At 31.2% G+C, this 17,341-nt stretch overlaps 2 protein-coding genes across 2 annotated transcripts; one reads left to right on the top strand and one right to left on the bottom strand.

Moving 5' to 3' along the window:
• Nucleotides 1-35: 35 nt before the first annotated feature.
• On the top strand, nt 36-6,261 carry HELRODRAFT_190380 (hypothetical protein; the record flags this gene model as incomplete). The annotated part of the gene is made up of 10 exons (XM_009013679.1): nt 36-166; nt 647-864; nt 1,042-1,229; nt 1,514-1,679; nt 2,200-2,399; nt 2,774-2,921; nt 4,851-5,032; nt 5,094-5,250; nt 5,521-5,762; nt 5,853-6,261. 10 exons carry the CDS (start codon nt 36-38, stop codon nt 6,123-6,125), a joined length of 1,905 nt encoding a protein of 634 aa, XP_009011927.1. The 3' UTR covers nt 6,126-6,261.
• Nucleotides 6,262-6,548: 287 nt separating this feature from the next.
• HELRODRAFT_73271 (hypothetical protein) lies at nt 6,549-14,027 on the bottom strand (the record flags this gene model as incomplete). Its single annotated transcript, XM_009013678.1, has 12 exons — nt 6,549-6,719; nt 6,927-7,016; nt 7,627-7,681; nt 9,146-9,330; nt 9,397-9,475; nt 9,534-9,601; nt 9,740-9,911; nt 9,968-10,047; nt 10,127-10,242; nt 10,301-10,407; nt 10,482-10,572; nt 13,814-14,027. Coding segments are annotated over 12 exons (1,428 nt in total), but the record flags the coding sequence as incomplete, so codon positions are not given.
• Between the last annotated feature and the right edge of the window lie 3,314 nt (nt 14,028-17,341).

The raw sequence follows: 17,341 nt of genomic DNA, 5'->3' as shown, positions 1-17,341 counted from the left end.
ACTTCAAGAAATTTTTCATATGATTTCCAAATGCAATGTTAGATTGTGATAAAGTGCTTACAAGTTTCAGCGGTAACATATCGTCACCTCATTATGGCTTTTGGAAGACAGACTTCAACTGCAGATGGGTCATCAACGTCACATCTGAGTATATTTTGAAAATAACGTACGTATTTTATTATTTACACTAAATTGTTGTCCAAATGTTTTTAAGGATATTTAAATGTCTGTAACTGAACAAACATCCACTTACGCTATATTAATATTGCTCACTACTTATGTATAATAATATTTACAGGAATCTACAATAAGGCTTTAATTCAGTTTGTTATTAATTGAATTCAAAAGGTTATTGCTAGCTATGTAGTATAACAAAGTTTCATGGTGGCAAGTTAATGAAGCTAAGTCACAAGTTACAGCATGAAATGTAGCCAATGCGCAAATCCGCTTTGGCTCCTATTCACTACTCCCAGCCAGTCAAGAGTTGATTTTTGGGTACAAACTCCTTACATAAGTGGTGCTTTGCTGCTGAACTTTTCTAAGTTTTAACTTATCATGGATTAACGAATTATGAAATTTTAAAAATTAATAGTTTTTTCATTTCTGCTTCACTTTTTGAATCAGTTATATTAAATAATGATTGCAGATTTACAACGTTTGAAGTTTCTAAGCTTACATCGAGTAAAGTTTATATCAAGGAAAACAATGGTGTCGCTGATACTAAAGTCGATTCATATTCTGGAACGAATCCACCTATATTAAATAGAGCTTACATTTCCTTCTCCAATATCGTGGTTGTTGAACTTGAGAATAAGAAAGATAGTGAAGTAGGATATTTTGCATTAACCTACCAGTCTGTGAAAAGTGTGTACTCAATATTGAATTTGTTATCATGATTGATGTTTCATTTTTTACGGTTGACAATGAAATTTGTTGACCGTTTTTTTGTTTGTCCAGTCCAATTTGGGAGATTCTTTTTTAATTTTGCTTTTTAGAAATTTAATCTAGTCTATTTTCAAAATTGAATTATAAACATTTCAGAATGTGGAAATGATATAACAAACTTTGAAGGAATATTAGAAAATAACGTAACGTCTGATGGATTTTTCGAACCAAACTTATATTGTGAGTGGAACTTTAAAGCCCCTTCTGGCTACACGTGGAACTTGACTTTCCAGTACATTGACATGTCTCTTGACGTTCCATCAGAATGTATTAATAAATTGGAGGTTGACCAACTGATTTATATTCTCTTTTTTCTCTTTCTCTATCTCTCTCTTTTTCTTTCTATATTTATTTTCACTTTTTTATTTGCTTATTCTATTTATTTTTTCTATGTAGTTATTCCACTTAATATCTTGGAAAATGTTGAAGCTGTTGATATAATAGCGTTAATAAAATATGCTATCAAAGGAACACTTTTAGCATGGCAATGCATTGTGTTTTGTGTTTTTTTTAAAGTAAATGTATGTATTAATGTTTAAATTATTTTGGGGTTTAAATTCTCTTGCAGTTGTATGAAAACGTCGTCAGTTTCAACCCGACTTACACGTTTTGTCAAAGATCAACAAAGGTGGCATATCGGTCAGATAATAATTTATATAAGATAGTCTTTTCAACTTCTGAAAAATCGGAACACAGAAGAAAAGGCTTTAGGCTCATTTACAAAATGCTCAATTGTTAGTTATACTCTTGTAGTTATTTCTTTTGCTTGGTTCTTACTTCTTAATATATGAATTTCAATTTAGGACATGATGAATTTTTAACTATCTATATTCCTTAGTTTACGTGATTTCATTTCCTACATTTATTTTTCTTACATTTTTATTTGGTATGATTTGGCAAAATAAAATATGAAATGTACGAATTTGAATAACTAAAACTCACTACAGCGCTCGTAGACCTAGCCAGGGTTTTGTTTCGGAGGGTTCAAACAAATTCTTATTCTTTATTCCTTAAAAATTTTAAATATTTTGGTAATAAATAATCATAATAATGTTCCATTTTCTGAAACTATTTTCAAATTTGTAAAATTTGATATAAATGTTTTTTTCAAGAGAATAAGAAAGGATAACGTGACTCGCAAATGTTGATATTAACTAAAAGTTCAATTTTAGTTGAATCAGCATCGTAGTATCGTAATAATTTTGCTACATTACAAGCCGCGATTGACAGCAAATTTTAAAATTTTGTTTGCAGTTTCGTGTGGTGGGACACTGAATGCTACCTCAACCAATCAGACGTTCACATCTCCCAACTTCCCCTTGCCGTACGAGACCGGCGTCACTTGCAGATGGCTCATAAAAGGATTCAAAGAACAAAATGTTATAATCTTCTTCAACACGTTTCAGCTCTTGAAAACGGATTTGTGCAGAGATGAATCTCTATCCATCATTAATGTTAATTTGTTATTATTATTTTATTATTATTTACTTTTGAGTTTAAATTTATTTTTTGTAACGGTTTAAGCATTAAATAAAGTTATACGCTAAAATATGGTTTATGTTCTCTATGATAAGCTTTTCATAAACCTTTCATATTAAATGATTTGACCAAAATCTTTTTGCTCAATCTTTAACAATAATTTACATACAATGTGAACCGACAATTTGTATGTGCAAATTGCTCATTTTTCATTACTTAACTTTTATTTTAATAATAAATAAACGATTTAATAGATAGTGTTTTAATTAGTACATGCATCCATGTCTTCAAGTAAATTTCATCATATGAACTTTACGCATTCAGTTGCGAAATCTCAATAAAATTTCAGATTGATAATTCTGAAAAATTATTATGCGGTGAATCGACAACTTTGCCATCGTTCAAGTCTGTCGACGAACATCTCACGATTCTTTTCAAATCTGTCATAAGGGAGGAAAATAATCTAAAGGGCTTCAACATAACTTATGCGGTGACAGGTCTGTCTATTATTCAATTTATTAATATGGGACTGACATTCAAATTTTTATTGTCATTAATAGATTGTGAATATGTTAGGGTTAGAATTGAGGAGAGAAATAAATGTTGCCAACCAGCCAAAATTATAATTTTTTATCATTATTGCTCCACCTGTCCATCCCCAAATCTAGCCCTTCCATGCAATCGTGTCTCGTTAAGTATGGATGTTAGTGGAAGCTGCATGCATGTTACGTGCTTTTGTTTAGTTTTTATAGTGTTGCTTTGCGAGATTGTTCAGCCAAAAGTTTTGGTTTTAAAAAAATAAATGTCTTCAACGAGTTTAATTTTAACTTTTTCGTCATTCAAAATCCAATTTAATTTCTAATTTATTATACTGAATAAACAGTTTTAACAGTATGTAACAACTAATAAATTTCTGAATATAATTGAAAAAATTGGCTCAAATTTAATAGGAATTTATTTATTATTATTTATTTTTTATAACGTTATTTATTCTTCACAATAATTTTTATACTGCCGTACTTATCTTAATGTAACATATTTTGTGGTAATAGTTCTTCAGTCTTATTATGCAAAAATAGTTTAAAAAATACTATGTAATTTCTAGTTCATACAATTTTATTACCACCCTTTGTCTTAATTGCATTCAATTTAAATCAAATGTCCGCAAGTTAGCAGCTGGTAAGTCAAAATAAATTCATTCAAGTATTTTTATTAATGGACTCAAAATATGGGATGAAATATTTACCCGCAGCTATCAAAAGTACTTAAAATTTTATTTTATTTTAAAATCTTTAAAACACTTTATTAAATATTATGAATCACTTTAACACTCTATTTTATTATGCATTTCGTTATTTTTTCATCATTTTGTTACTCTTTGAATCAGTATGGTTCCCTTGATTAAACATTGTTATTCTTATCTTGATCAATCAACAAGTCAACAGCTTCAATTATCTCTGATTACCTCAGGTTGTAAATGTGATATGGATATCAAAAGAGGGATAGCTATGGTGAAAGATGAATATTCTAAAATGAAAAACATTTTCACTAACAGTAAAATCAGAATATCAACAAAATCAAAATTGTTAGGGTGTTATATTTTTCCTGTGCTAACTTACGGCTCTGAGTCCTGGACAATTTCTAAAGAAATGGAAAAAAAGATTAATGCTGCAAAGAGATGTGGTTTTTGGGTAGAGTTATGAAAATTTGTTGAACCTCTCATACTTCGAACGAGGATGCATTAAAACAGTCCGGTTATGAAAAGAGGAAATTACTACAGATAATCCGACGGGGGCAGTTAAAGTTTTTTGGTCACATCATGTGGAAGGAAAGAATGGAAAATCTAACACTTACTGGGAAAATTGCAGAATAAAAAGATCGGGGTCAACAACGAATAACTTTCGTGAAGTCCTTGTGTTGTTTGTTGAATATCTCCACATTTCAAGTACTACAATGTGTTAAAGATCGGGTTTTGTGAAGGTTAATGCTCGCCAATGTCCTGAAAGGATAAGGCACGAGAAAAAAAGAAAAAAAAAAGAGAGATTCTCATTTACGCGTTTATTATTTCCGTTTTAATCGCCTTATCTGTTTTAGATGTCTGTAATTTCTGTTCTGTATTAAGTTTGTGTTGAATTTGTTATAATTTTCAAATTCTCACAATGGCCCACATAAGAATATTTATTTATTTATTGTCTTATATCGGTCCCCGAAAATCAGCTAAATTCCAGTTACATTTCATTACTTTTTTGTTGTTTTTTTTTAATTTTGAATAAATAAACAACTATTTGAATTTGTTGGAATTTTTACTGCATTATTTTATTACGCTTTTGCATGTTATTTAATTTATAGTTTATTTAATTTTTCATCTGTTATTATTTTGGTCATCAATTTTAAAGTTTGAATATAGAAATATTTTTTTTGCCTAGGCTGCTCACAAGAATTTAGAGCTATGACAGGCCGTATCACAAGTCCTAACTACCCTAAGGAACATAGAGGAAACCACAACTGCAATTATAAGATTTTGGCTCCTAGCGGCACCAAGCTATCTCTTTTCTTTACGGACTTTAAATTAGAAGATGATTTTAGGTGCGAATTCGATTACCTGACTGTTAGTACATTTTTTTTAATTATTTAAAACCATTTCAGTGAATACATTGCATTGATTTTAGGTAACTGACTCATCGAACCGTCAAATCAAGAAGCTTTGTGGGTTTTATAAGCCGGGACCTTTATTCTTAACAGATAACATTGCTTCCTTGAATTTTCAGACAGACGACCAAGATCATTTTGGGGGATTTGACCTAACTTACATAGCATCGCACGGCGGTGATAATTTTTTACTATTTCAAAATATTTTCCCACCTTTATCATTTTTATTGATTTCTGTTTCTGCTATCACAACTGCACATCAAGAAATTTTAGTTTAAATTTATTTTTTTCATTTTGACTACGCTTTTGAATATGAATAACTTGTTTAATTTTTGAATTTTCCAATTTTCGCACGAGGCGAAGCTTTATATTTGTTACTATTTATACTTGTTACTGAGACAATTTCATTTGATGACCTGATAAGCTATCAAATGTGTGATTTTTTAGGCTGCGGTGGTACGTTACAAGAACTAAAGGGCTTGTTCACCAGTCCCAATTATCCAAACCCTCCCTCTACTGCGTACACCTGCTTGTGGAAAATAATTCTACCCGCAAATTACAAATTCAGAATGTATTTGGAAATAACACCAACAACAGCTTCTTTGAAAGACTGCATTCTAGAACACAGTCAGCTGACAATTTATGATGGTCCTTCCGAACTTGCTTCTCACAATTCTTATTGTAAACCGGTGAGTCATTTCTTCGTACATTACCCACTTATTCATTGAAATAATTGAATCTAGCTTATTTATTGATATTAATTTTAAAAATTTAATCAGGAAGCTAACAAAACTTTAAACATCCTAAAAGACACTATCCTAATTAAATATACGAGCACCAATTCAACGGATGAGAACATTGTTTTTCAGCTATTGTACGAAGGCTCATTGCACTTCCACATTAACAACAATAACAACAACTACATCACAAACTTCAACATCTACAGCAACGCTCCAGTTGAAGGCGGCAACAGTTACTCAACGGCTCCAACTCCACTATCTGATGATCCTCATGACGGAGACGACAGTGGTGATGACGATGATTTGTTTTAAAACAACGTTCTTTCACTAAATATTTTTGAATATGATTTTCAAAAAACTTTTTTAAACTTTGCGACAAAATTAATTTACTTTTATTGTTTGTTTTTTGTACATTTAAGATTTGGTAAAAAAAAAATGCGATCGTCCTAGCCTGGTCTTGATCGTGTTTTTTCTTGAAAAATTAAGGTCTGCAACGCGCATTAACTGTTGCAACAGGAGAGATGAATTGTGCAGAGTAGTGCAACGTAAAAAAAGTTGTTGAGTTAAAAAACGATATGGATGGGATTATATTTATAAAAACAAATCATGCTATAATTAAAATAGTTAATCTAAATTACAATATTATGATGATAATTCACTGAAAATTTTATATCTATTTTTATAAGCTTAAAAGTTTTCAACTTCGACGTACAATTAAATTATAACATGTTTATTTCACAGCTCGCCGTACAATTGTATTTGATCCAATAAATAATCGATATCTTCCTCTGAAGAAGCTGGATTGCTTATGATCATTCGAAAAAAGTTTGGTTTATCTCCCAATGGTTGATATCCTATCATTGTTTTTCCCTTTTCCATCATCACTGCTTTCACTTTTGGTGCGATCTTTACAAAATGAAAAAACAGGAGATAAAATTTAAAAATCGTGTTGTATACAGTGGCGGTTCTAGGGGTCCTTTGAATTGATAAGCAAAAAAAGTATCGCCAACGTAATTTGGTAATTTTGTGGCCTTCCCGTCCAAATTTTAATATTTTTAAAATTGCCTGCTGTCAAAGTTGTCCAGATCCGCCGCTGGTTGTATACAAACTTACCGTCGATAGCTTATCATCTCTCTCCGCACCCGGCGGCAAATGTCTCAGTCTTTGAGGTACGTACCAAAAGCATATGTTCAAAAATTCAGGCTTGATGAACATGGAATGGATTAATATATGGTGCATTATTTTTCATTCCATCACACGTGATTTCAGCAAATTATGTGCAATATTGAGCAGCTTGGTGGCCTAGTGGATAAGATCGCTTGGTGCTATTTCGTAGTGCGTGCTGTGACCGAGTTCAAATATGACAAAAAGATTTTTCTAAACCTAGAAAGTTTGTAATAGACCTTTTTTGAATCTTTAATATCTACTCGTGTGCGTGTGTGCAAGTGTTTGACTTGCACTAGTTTAATCTGAATTTAGTCTGACAAACAAATAGCGTCCGCATAATTGCTAATTTCAAAAACAATGTTCCGTTGAATCAATTGGTGGGATATAGTCCAGCTTGGATATCTGATTTTAGGCTTTTACTCCGTTTTGACATGCCTCTAACGTTGTCTGCAAGCAAAGTTCAACACTTATCACGTCTGGCGAAGTACATATACTGGATGTACATTATACATCGTGTGGCAAAATAAATTTTTTACGAAACGGTTTGAAAGCAGCTCTGGCGTTTGTTATGATTATATAAAACAGGATACAAAATTGATATATAAAGAAAATTTATTAATTATTATTATCATAAAGATAAGGAGACCTCTTCTAGCACAAGTTCAAATCCTGGTCTAACGCTTATTTGTCCTTGCATATATCTGAAAAATAATGAAATTGCAGTAAAAAAAAGTTTGAGTAACTCTTACTTCATGGTTGAACGTCCGACATTCTGAATAACTTCGGGCAGGTCTGTTTCTTTCAAAATTTCTCTTAACCAGAGTCCCCCTAATCTTTGTATTTCCAAATTTTTTAACAATTTTTGTCAGTTGAACAAACATTTATTTTTTAATTTTTTTGCTAAGGATTTGAAGTTTAAAGATTTGATTCGACAATTTTTCATTTAAAACACCGAAAAATTTGGCAATTATACTTAGGTTGACACCTAACCATTTACTTCAACTTCTAATACTTTGCTTTGAAGCATGAATATTTTTTACTACAAGAGCGTATTCACGCAAACACTTTAAATTTCTATTTTGTAAAATAATTCATTAACACATTTTCTAATTGAATCGATTTTTAATTTATTAGTCTGTTCCGATAAGGTAGACAATTGGAAGCTTCTGATGCTAATGATCCACATATTATTTATGATTTTTTTTCTAAATATTTTTTTGTGAGCCGGTCAATTTGAGCATTGGTTCAATGATTTTTCAGTTTTGTATTCTCATGCTTCAAATTTACTACAAATTTTTTTTTTGACGAAATCGATTACTTTTTTGCACGCTCCATTATTTCATTCTTTAAAATGTTTCTAATGTCGTCAATTACAATGTAGGTTCTCTTTGTAAGTTTTCTATGTAATGGAATCTCTGCTATATACATGCATGAAAATGTGTTGTACATGTGTGGAGTGATGATGATGGTAATGGAAAGCGAAGAAATCGTATCGCATGGACCGTATGATTGGTGTGACTATTTTAATTATAATTAACAAACCTTAACCTAATACAATTGAGAAATTTGTATGGTGCACACTGGATCTACACGGCTGTTTCCAAATGAAGAAAAAAGTAAAACAAACAGATTGTGAACAGATCGGTAATAAAAGCTATTTAAAAGATATCGAGCAATGGTATTAGGCTCCAGTCGGATATCTTTTTTAACTATCTTAAACTGTGCCTCTGAAAAAATGACTTGCGTGAACTTATCTGTTAGAAAATGTTTAAATTGTTGACTTTGTTTAGTGTTAAAATAATTTCCATGAGTTATTTTTAAGTGAAGACATAGCTTCAATGGCTTGTTGTGTTAACAGCGTTAAAGTTGCTTCAGAGTATGTATGCCAAGAAGTAAATAAAAAAAAAGTTGCAAAATAGTTTGAAAAAATTTACCTTCTTTTTTATCTTAGTTAACTGTTTTTAAAAATAAGTTTGTTACTATTAATTAAACTATTTGTTTTTAGTTGAAAAGAAGTTATAGTCTATTTACAAATATTTAGTTGGTTACCCACCACTGATGGCTCATTGAATCGTTGATTTTATAACTAAAATATTACCAAATGAAATCAAGATTGTATGTAATATTAACAAAAGTTGATGTAAATGAAATTAATCATTTGAAACCTTGATAATATCATCAAACTATCAATTTGATTTTCCAGCAATCTGCTCCCTTTAGCTTTCCATGATAACCACAGTTTTAAAATATCATTATGTCTTGAGGCTTGCATTGTTCTATCATCTAAGAATTCATCTCCAGCCAATATTCCAAGGTCTCGAGTCACCGAATTGCATCCCATCAAAAAATTCTATTGCGGAATTTAAAATTTTCTACAAAGCTTTAATTTTATTGTTTCATATAATATTAGCCAAACTTTTTCTCTAACGAGAAAAGCAGAGCATTGTAGGGGTATACCCATAAGCTTGTGCGGATTCCATGTAACAGAATGAGCTCTTCAGTAAAATATTTTTTTGATGAAGATCATTTTTTTAGATGCGCGTAAAAACAAACAACCTGTGAATTCCGTGTAGCAGGTGTCGATGAGTTTTTGAAAGCAACAAACCCCCGCCCCAAGCGGCCTAAGGTTGTGGATTGTGGATGATTGATAATGAATGGGTGACTAACTACTTTTTCTAAAAAAATTATTTGATAACAATTGCTAGATAAGTAATAAGTAATCAGCTTCTCTTGTTGAAATACTAGATGAGGAAACATACATCAACATGAAACCATAAACCAAATTCTTCGCACAAGTTGGCAATCTCATGTAAAGGATCAAAAGCACCCAAAACTGTCGTCCCGCTGGTTGCTGAGACTAGGAATGCTTTTTTGTTAGCTTCTATGCAAGAAAGTATTTTCAGTCGCAGGTCGCCTGGCATCATCTTCCCTCTACGGCAAAATAAATTAGCTTTCAAGCATTTATTACAACATCGTTTCATTTCTACCTGTCATCAGATTTGATTAGAACAACATTTTCTCTACCTATTCCCAGTAGCATTCCCGCTCTTTTTATTGAAAAATGACTCTTTAAGATTAAATATCACTTGTCAATGATTTTACAAAAATTTAAAATTTGTGCCGAAAGCAAATAAAATCTTACAAACTTGGTCTGAAGTGAACAAAACTAAAGGTTTCTCGTTAGATAATCCGTTAAACTTCAATTTGGGAAAGATAAATTGCATGCAAAAAGAAACGCTGTACAAATTTGACATGGTTCCACCTAATTTTGGAAATGGTTTCACTTGTAAAAAAAAATATTTTTGCAGCATAAAAAGTACCTGGTGTCAAAATTCCAGCACCATTCTTCCAACCTATTAATGAACACATTTTTCTAAGAACTACTTCTTCCATGTAAACATATACGGGAGCTTCTATTTGACATGCACTTGGACGTATATAATTTCATTAATTTTATTAAATTTTAAGTTATGTAAATATTGATAGCAAATCAGCACTTACATGCTGACATTCGTGACGGCAGTAATCCATTCACCAGCCAGTCCTACCACATCAAGACCTTGCGAAATTTGATTGAAAAATTTGGGATGGCCTGCAGTGAAATAAGCGTTACGGTGAAATACATAAAAAAAATTTGTTATTTGTTGCAGTGAGTGACTGGGTTCGAATGCAAGTAATCTCCGCCTAGGCTGTGCGTCTTTGTGTTTTGTTGATATCTTTAAGATATAGGAAAGAAAATGAATAATAATAGTAATAATAATGGCTGAAGTTAGAATTTTTATGAAGAAATGTTTGCATACATATATATAGTTGAATTAATAATAGAAGTTATTTACTTATATTTTTGTTTATATTTTTTTTGTTTGATCTTTATGTATGAACAGAATTCATGTACATTGTTGATGTGTTAAAATTTTATAGTTAATTTTGTGTCGCGGGCATAGGGACATTTTGTCTTCGCCCATGTTTTTTTCTCATAATAATAATATTAATATTAACATCTTTTAATGAAAACCTACATTGAAAAATGAAAATAAAATAATAATTGTTAATTAAAATTTAATTAAAAAAAGAACTAATACAAGTCTTCCAGTCCGTCAAAGTATTACCTACAAAGCTTGTTGACTCAACAACACTCCCATTCCTCTTACTCTCACAAACTTATTCATATGGGATGGCATACGCTCGGGCCTTAATTGTCGTAGAAACATCAAGCGTCTTTTAAATTAGGCACAGTATTTAACAATATTAAACCCAATAGTAATAATAATAACAATTAGTCTTTAAAAATAGATTTTTGTTTGTTCCCTGTTTCCTTTTTCATTTTTATAATCAATGTTTGAAAATTTGACATCTAACATTAATTTATGGACATTCGTATTTAATTTTTTTTACAAATTTTATTTTGTTACCCAAGTTAATTTCAATATATAAAATATATCTTGCCGTCGTCAAAAAATATGTTTATTCTTCCTAAACAGATTTTTTCATAGAGTAACTTTAAAATAAATTTATTTCTTTTGAAACCTGTTTCGAAATTTAAAAAAAAATGGAAAAACGTTTTGCAAGACAAACATCCAAAAAAACTGCAAAAGTGATGCGACAGCTTGCACTTTCTCACGGCGAAGCGGTGATTTAAATGGATTTTAACGGAGAAAAATGATTTAAGAATTTGATTAAACAGGCAACTGCGTAAAACAGCTGATACGTTTCCGTTGTTTTTGTTTGTTTGTCTTTTTATTTAAACTTTCTTATTGGAATATTCTTTTTTATAATGAAAGTTATTATTATTATATGTAGATTGTAGAGTTTATATTCAAATAGTCATGACGCTTTAAAACTAGTTATGCCACAAAGACTGAACTTACTACACCGCACGATGTACACACGACATTACGCACGCGCAAGTACCACAGTAGTTTTTCAGTTTTGTACAGGCAGTAACAGTATTCGAACCAGGCTGTCGCGCAACCGCACAAGACATAGTATTTTTACGAATTGAGCTACTCGCTTTAATGCAAACAGTCATTAAACTGCCGGGCTGATTGAGAGAGTGAGGTCAAAAGGTTTTAATAAAATAAGAGCAACATCTTGCTTCGTGCAATTTTTTCATCCGACCCTCGACCCTCTTGAAATTAATTTATAAATGATTTCAAATGGGGAAAATGCAAAACGAAATTATAAAAGGAGTGTGATCAAATTGTTATAGGCTTATCTAACTGCGTGCGAGATCACATTTGTAAAACCTAAAAAGTTATATACACCAAGGTATATATATATATATATATATATATATATATATATGTTGGTAATAGACCATAATTTTGACAATATTCTATAAATTCTACCGATTAACTTCTAATTCTCGAGAGAGATCGGTAGAATTTATGGAATATTGTGAATATATGTATATATATACACACACACACACACACACACACATATATATATATATATATATATATATATATATATATATATATATATATATATATATATATATATATATATATATATATGCTCGGTTGTATGGTTTTGACATTCGGTCATAAATAAAAAAAGTTTTACGGAACTTTGCAAAATTGTTTGGTTCACATTCGATGGCTATTACAGTGTCAAGTTTTTTAAGTTTGTGCAACCTATTGCAGGCTGATGATTGTTTATGAGAAAACATTAATTGCCAAAAGAGATCATTGATGATTTGTAAACGTTTAACAATAAATTTGAATTTTTTAATATTTTGTTCACAAGCCTGATTTAATTCCGCAATAAATACGAAACATCTCAAAATTGTCAGGATAAACAAAACTTTAAACTTCCGGTATGGTCGAATTTACACACTCAAGTTGTGATGCTTCAAAAAATTGAAAAATCTAATCTGAGCAGCCACCCGTCGTCATGCATCATGTCCACCACGAATCACCGTGCCGTATACGCCACTCTCTTCTTTTCACTGTTCCCGCCAGCACCCAACAGTTCTGGCTGGCTAAAAACAATGAGGGTAACTTAGTTTTTAAATACACCGAGAACAATTTCAACAAGATCATTAATCTTTTCAAAAAAGGTATGAAGACATCTTAGATGGGCAATCGCCATTTACAACCATGCTGATGAATGCAGAAATCGCGCTGATAAGATGAAAAAAATTTGTTTGTGCTACTGCGTCAGTTGATGGAAACTGCATAGCATTCCTGATTTATTGCTTTTTTCAATTTTGTATTTTAAAAATTAATCAAATTTTGAATTGATCAGTTTAAATTTTGTTGATTTAATTTTTTCAAATCTGATAACCCGCTTATGGAGATCAGCCATTTTTTCAGTCCACCAAAAAGTCAATCTGTAGTTTAAATAGTTAATTTGTTTAAACAATAACAGCATTCTGGGTTAAATAAAAGCGAAACTTTCCAAATCTTCAACTAACCAGTGAAAAAATCGGGCGAAAAAAAATGAAGTAAATCTTTGACATAACTGCAAGGGTGGCTCGTTATAGCAATGATTATTATACACTAAAAATCTCTGAATCCTTGTTCATCATTAAATTTGAGCTAATAATAAATATTCAACAAAACATCACAAATATTCTGCCAAAAAAATCATATAATCAACTTCGATAAAATCGGTAACTGAATGAAAATGATCAAGGATGGTTTTCGCCTCAATTAAAATACACTGATGATCGAGAGATTATACTGAAAATAAGCTTAATTTATAATATCTACAAAGTTATTTATCTGATAAGGACTGAAAAAGGTTGCTTTTGTTTGGTAATCAATTTTTCTAAATAAAATTATTTTTGTTTTTATTTGTAATTGGAAAAATAGCAACAAAGGTACCTGTTTTTACGCAATATTTCAAAATCTGTTGGCAGTTTTTTAGAGTTTGACTGAGATTTTGTGGTTGAGACTCGAGAAACAAAACTTTCTTTAGTCGACCCAGTAACAGTCTCGGATGATGAAATTCCAACACTTTGCATGTTTCATTGTTGCTCGCATGAATATAACCGACCAAAATGTTAGTTAAATGTAACAGAAAATTTTGCGTTATCTCTGAAACAAATAAGAATAATGGTAATAAATTGGTGAATACAAAATTATGATCCACTAATTTATTTTATTTTATTCAACATTAATGATTTTATTCGAAATTTAAATGTTGGTATTGATTTTACGTCAACACTTTTTATTTGTTCAGATAGTCTGAAAATTGGATCGTGATTTTAATTAAAACTTTATCAATAATATTTTCATTTATATATATATATATATATATATATATATATATATATATATATATATATATATAACTACAAGTGAAAAGTTCAGAATCGGTGTTTAAAATGACATAAGATTCCATAAATATAAAAATCTGTACAAACTTTTTTTAGTGGAAACATTTTTTTCAACCAAGACATTACTTTTTAAACCAAAATCATCGCAATCACCAACTGGTAGCAAATCTGATAATTTAAAATAATTAATTATTGTGAATATTTCCAATTGTCCATCAGACGAGTTTTCATCAAATCACCATAGTAGTACAAATCCTTCAAATCAGAAAAAGCCTCCATCTTTCTTTCTGGCTCCCCACTTTTGAATGCTTTCACTATTGCATCAATTTTTGATTCATTTTGTCCCATTTTGTGACTTATTTTTTCCAACGTTTTCAGGAAATATGTTGCCTTACAATTAACGCATACGGTTGTGTCCTTTTATATAAGTTCACGGCGTAATGCGCATATACAATGTAGTATATCCCTTAACATACCAAGCCAATGTCATCAACATTGTTTACCAAGCTGGGGTCCTCAAGGGACCCCAATTATTTTTTGATATTTCTCAGTTATTTGATGATTATTGGGTGTTTTAAGATATTTTTTAGTAAAACAAGTATTCTGAGCATAATTGATTTATCTTTTCATCAATTATTCAAAATTTTCATCCGTTTAAAATAATATAATGAAAAATTTATTATAATAAAAATAGGTAAATGTTATGTATGTATATATTATATTTATAAATTTATATATATCAATCATTGGTTGCTATCCCTGCAATCCTTGGCGCATGTCAGTGGTGATTGTCTTCCTGTGTGTTTCACAGACAAAACGTTTACATTCTCCACACACAGACTGTGTTAACTTTTTTGTCTTTGTTTCTGGGACAGTAGGAACATCTTCCCCTTTTGATCTGCTGCTGCCTTGATGCTGATGGTATATTTTGGGTTGTAGTGTTGCGTGCTACAACTACTCCTGCAGCTTCAATTGCTTTGACAACTGGAAGGTGGAGACCATTTAGATTGGTTGCCCTACGTAGAATGTTGGGTTTGGTCAGTTCTTTGCCTAATTCTAACAAAAATTGATATCTAATATTCTTCATATGTCTATTCCAGTCATTGTTTTTCGACATCCAAATTATGAAGGCATTCAGGGCACCAATATCGAGCATATTCATGAAAAGTCTTAGAGGCCATCTTGAGGTTCGTCTAGCACAAGAATATTCTCTAACCAATTTATCTGCATTGTCCACTCCACCCTTAGTATTATTGTATTCCAGTATCATGTTGGGCTTCCTGTGACTTTCAGAGGATACTGAATTATCTAGAGATTGAGTTGAGAGTAAACGGACTGTTTTGTTTTTCTTTGGGACATAGCTAACTACCGCTACCCCGTTAGAAAATATAAATTTTGATGAAAGTATGTCTCGTCCTCTTGCATTTTCTATAACTGCAGGAATATCAGTTTTTTTAGCTCTCAATGTTCCTGTCATGGTGATGCTTTTTTGCAGCAAAAATTCTGCAGTCTTCACGGATGTAAAAAAAAATTGTCTGTAGTGACACCTCTTTCAGATCCACCAAGTCACATACTACGCGGTGTCCTAAATTTTTCTCTGAAGCTTTCCAGTGTAGACTTGTAAGTTGTACAAATATGAAGGCCACCCATATTTTTATTCCGTATTTTGCTGGTTTTGATTTCATGTACTGCCTCATCGGACATTTGGCGTAAAAAGCGTTTGGCAATTTATTACAAACCAATCCCAAACTTCACGAATAGCTGCAAGTTTATCAGTTGTTCTACTTTGAGCACGTGGTAATTTGTCGTCAAACCTGATAAATTGAAGGATGAGTGCAAATCTGTTTCATGCCATGGCAGCAGTAAAAACAGCACGACGAATATATATCTGTCGTCCACATTTCAGAAATATTTTCCTTTCTACAGCGAAGAGCTCCAGCAATCAGCAGAACACCAAAAAATGCTTTTATTTCAACAGGGTCTACATCTGTCCAAGCTTTCTGTTTATTCGAATCAGCAGTTGCATTGAAATCATTAATAACTCTAGAAGCTTTAGCATTGGTGAAGGTGCATATAGCATCCACAATTCGGTTGTCAAAGAACCAGTTGAAAATTTGAAAATTTCAGATATCGTCGATGCAACATTAATTGCGCGTGTTGGCCCGGGTGATCCCTTGACAATGTTATATTGACGACGGCGAGATGATGGTGGCACAGAACTTGTCCATCTTCTACCTGATTTTATTGTGAATTCATCTTCATCCGAATTTGTATCCGAATTTTCACTAGCACTGTCACTATATTCAAAATTTACTTCAAGATTGTCCTCCAATTCGGATGCATCTCCTGCTGGTATAAATTCTTCATCAGATTGTTCCAATACATCTTCCGGGTCACTGTCACTGATTTCACATTCATCTAACATTCGGAGAATCTCATCTGTAGTTTGTCTACGAGCCATTTTTCTTATTTTCAAACGTTTACGTTTATATTTTATGTTATCAAAATCTTTACAGCAAATTATAAACTTTATTTGAAACAGAAAATAATAATTTTCAACGGAAGTTTTGCAAATGGAGGACAAATTAAAAGTAAGTAAGATGAGCAAATATTCAGTAAGAATGCAGAATAATACTTTTTAATACTGAAACCTTTAAAATGTGTCTACGATTTCAGCCATAAGTGTTAAAAAACAAAAACACAATCGGTAACATAGTGTACCAAGCGGGGTCCTGCTTTTTTATTTTTTTTACTGTTTTTGAAATAACGTATAATAAAAACAACAATGGAATATTTATTGCTACCCTAATCGAGAGGAATAGAAAAATCGTGGTGGAATTTGTTTGGTTACTTTTGACAGGGTTAAGGAAAACTACTCTCTGGGGTCCTTGAAGGACCCCCCTTGGTATGTTAAGGGATATATATATATATATAGTAGTATATATATATATATATATATATATATATATATATATATATATATATATATATATATATATATATATATATATATATATATATATATATATATATATATATATATGATATATATATATATATATATATATATATA

This window comes from Helobdella robusta (genome assembly GCF_000326865.2).
Source record: "Helobdella robusta unplaced genomic scaffold HELROscaffold_12, whole genome shotgun sequence".
In the NCBI taxonomy this organism is placed as follows: domain Eukaryota; kingdom Metazoa; phylum Annelida; class Clitellata; order Rhynchobdellida; family Glossiphoniidae; genus Helobdella; species Helobdella robusta.
This window is presented reverse-complemented; position numbering and strand designations above follow the sequence as displayed.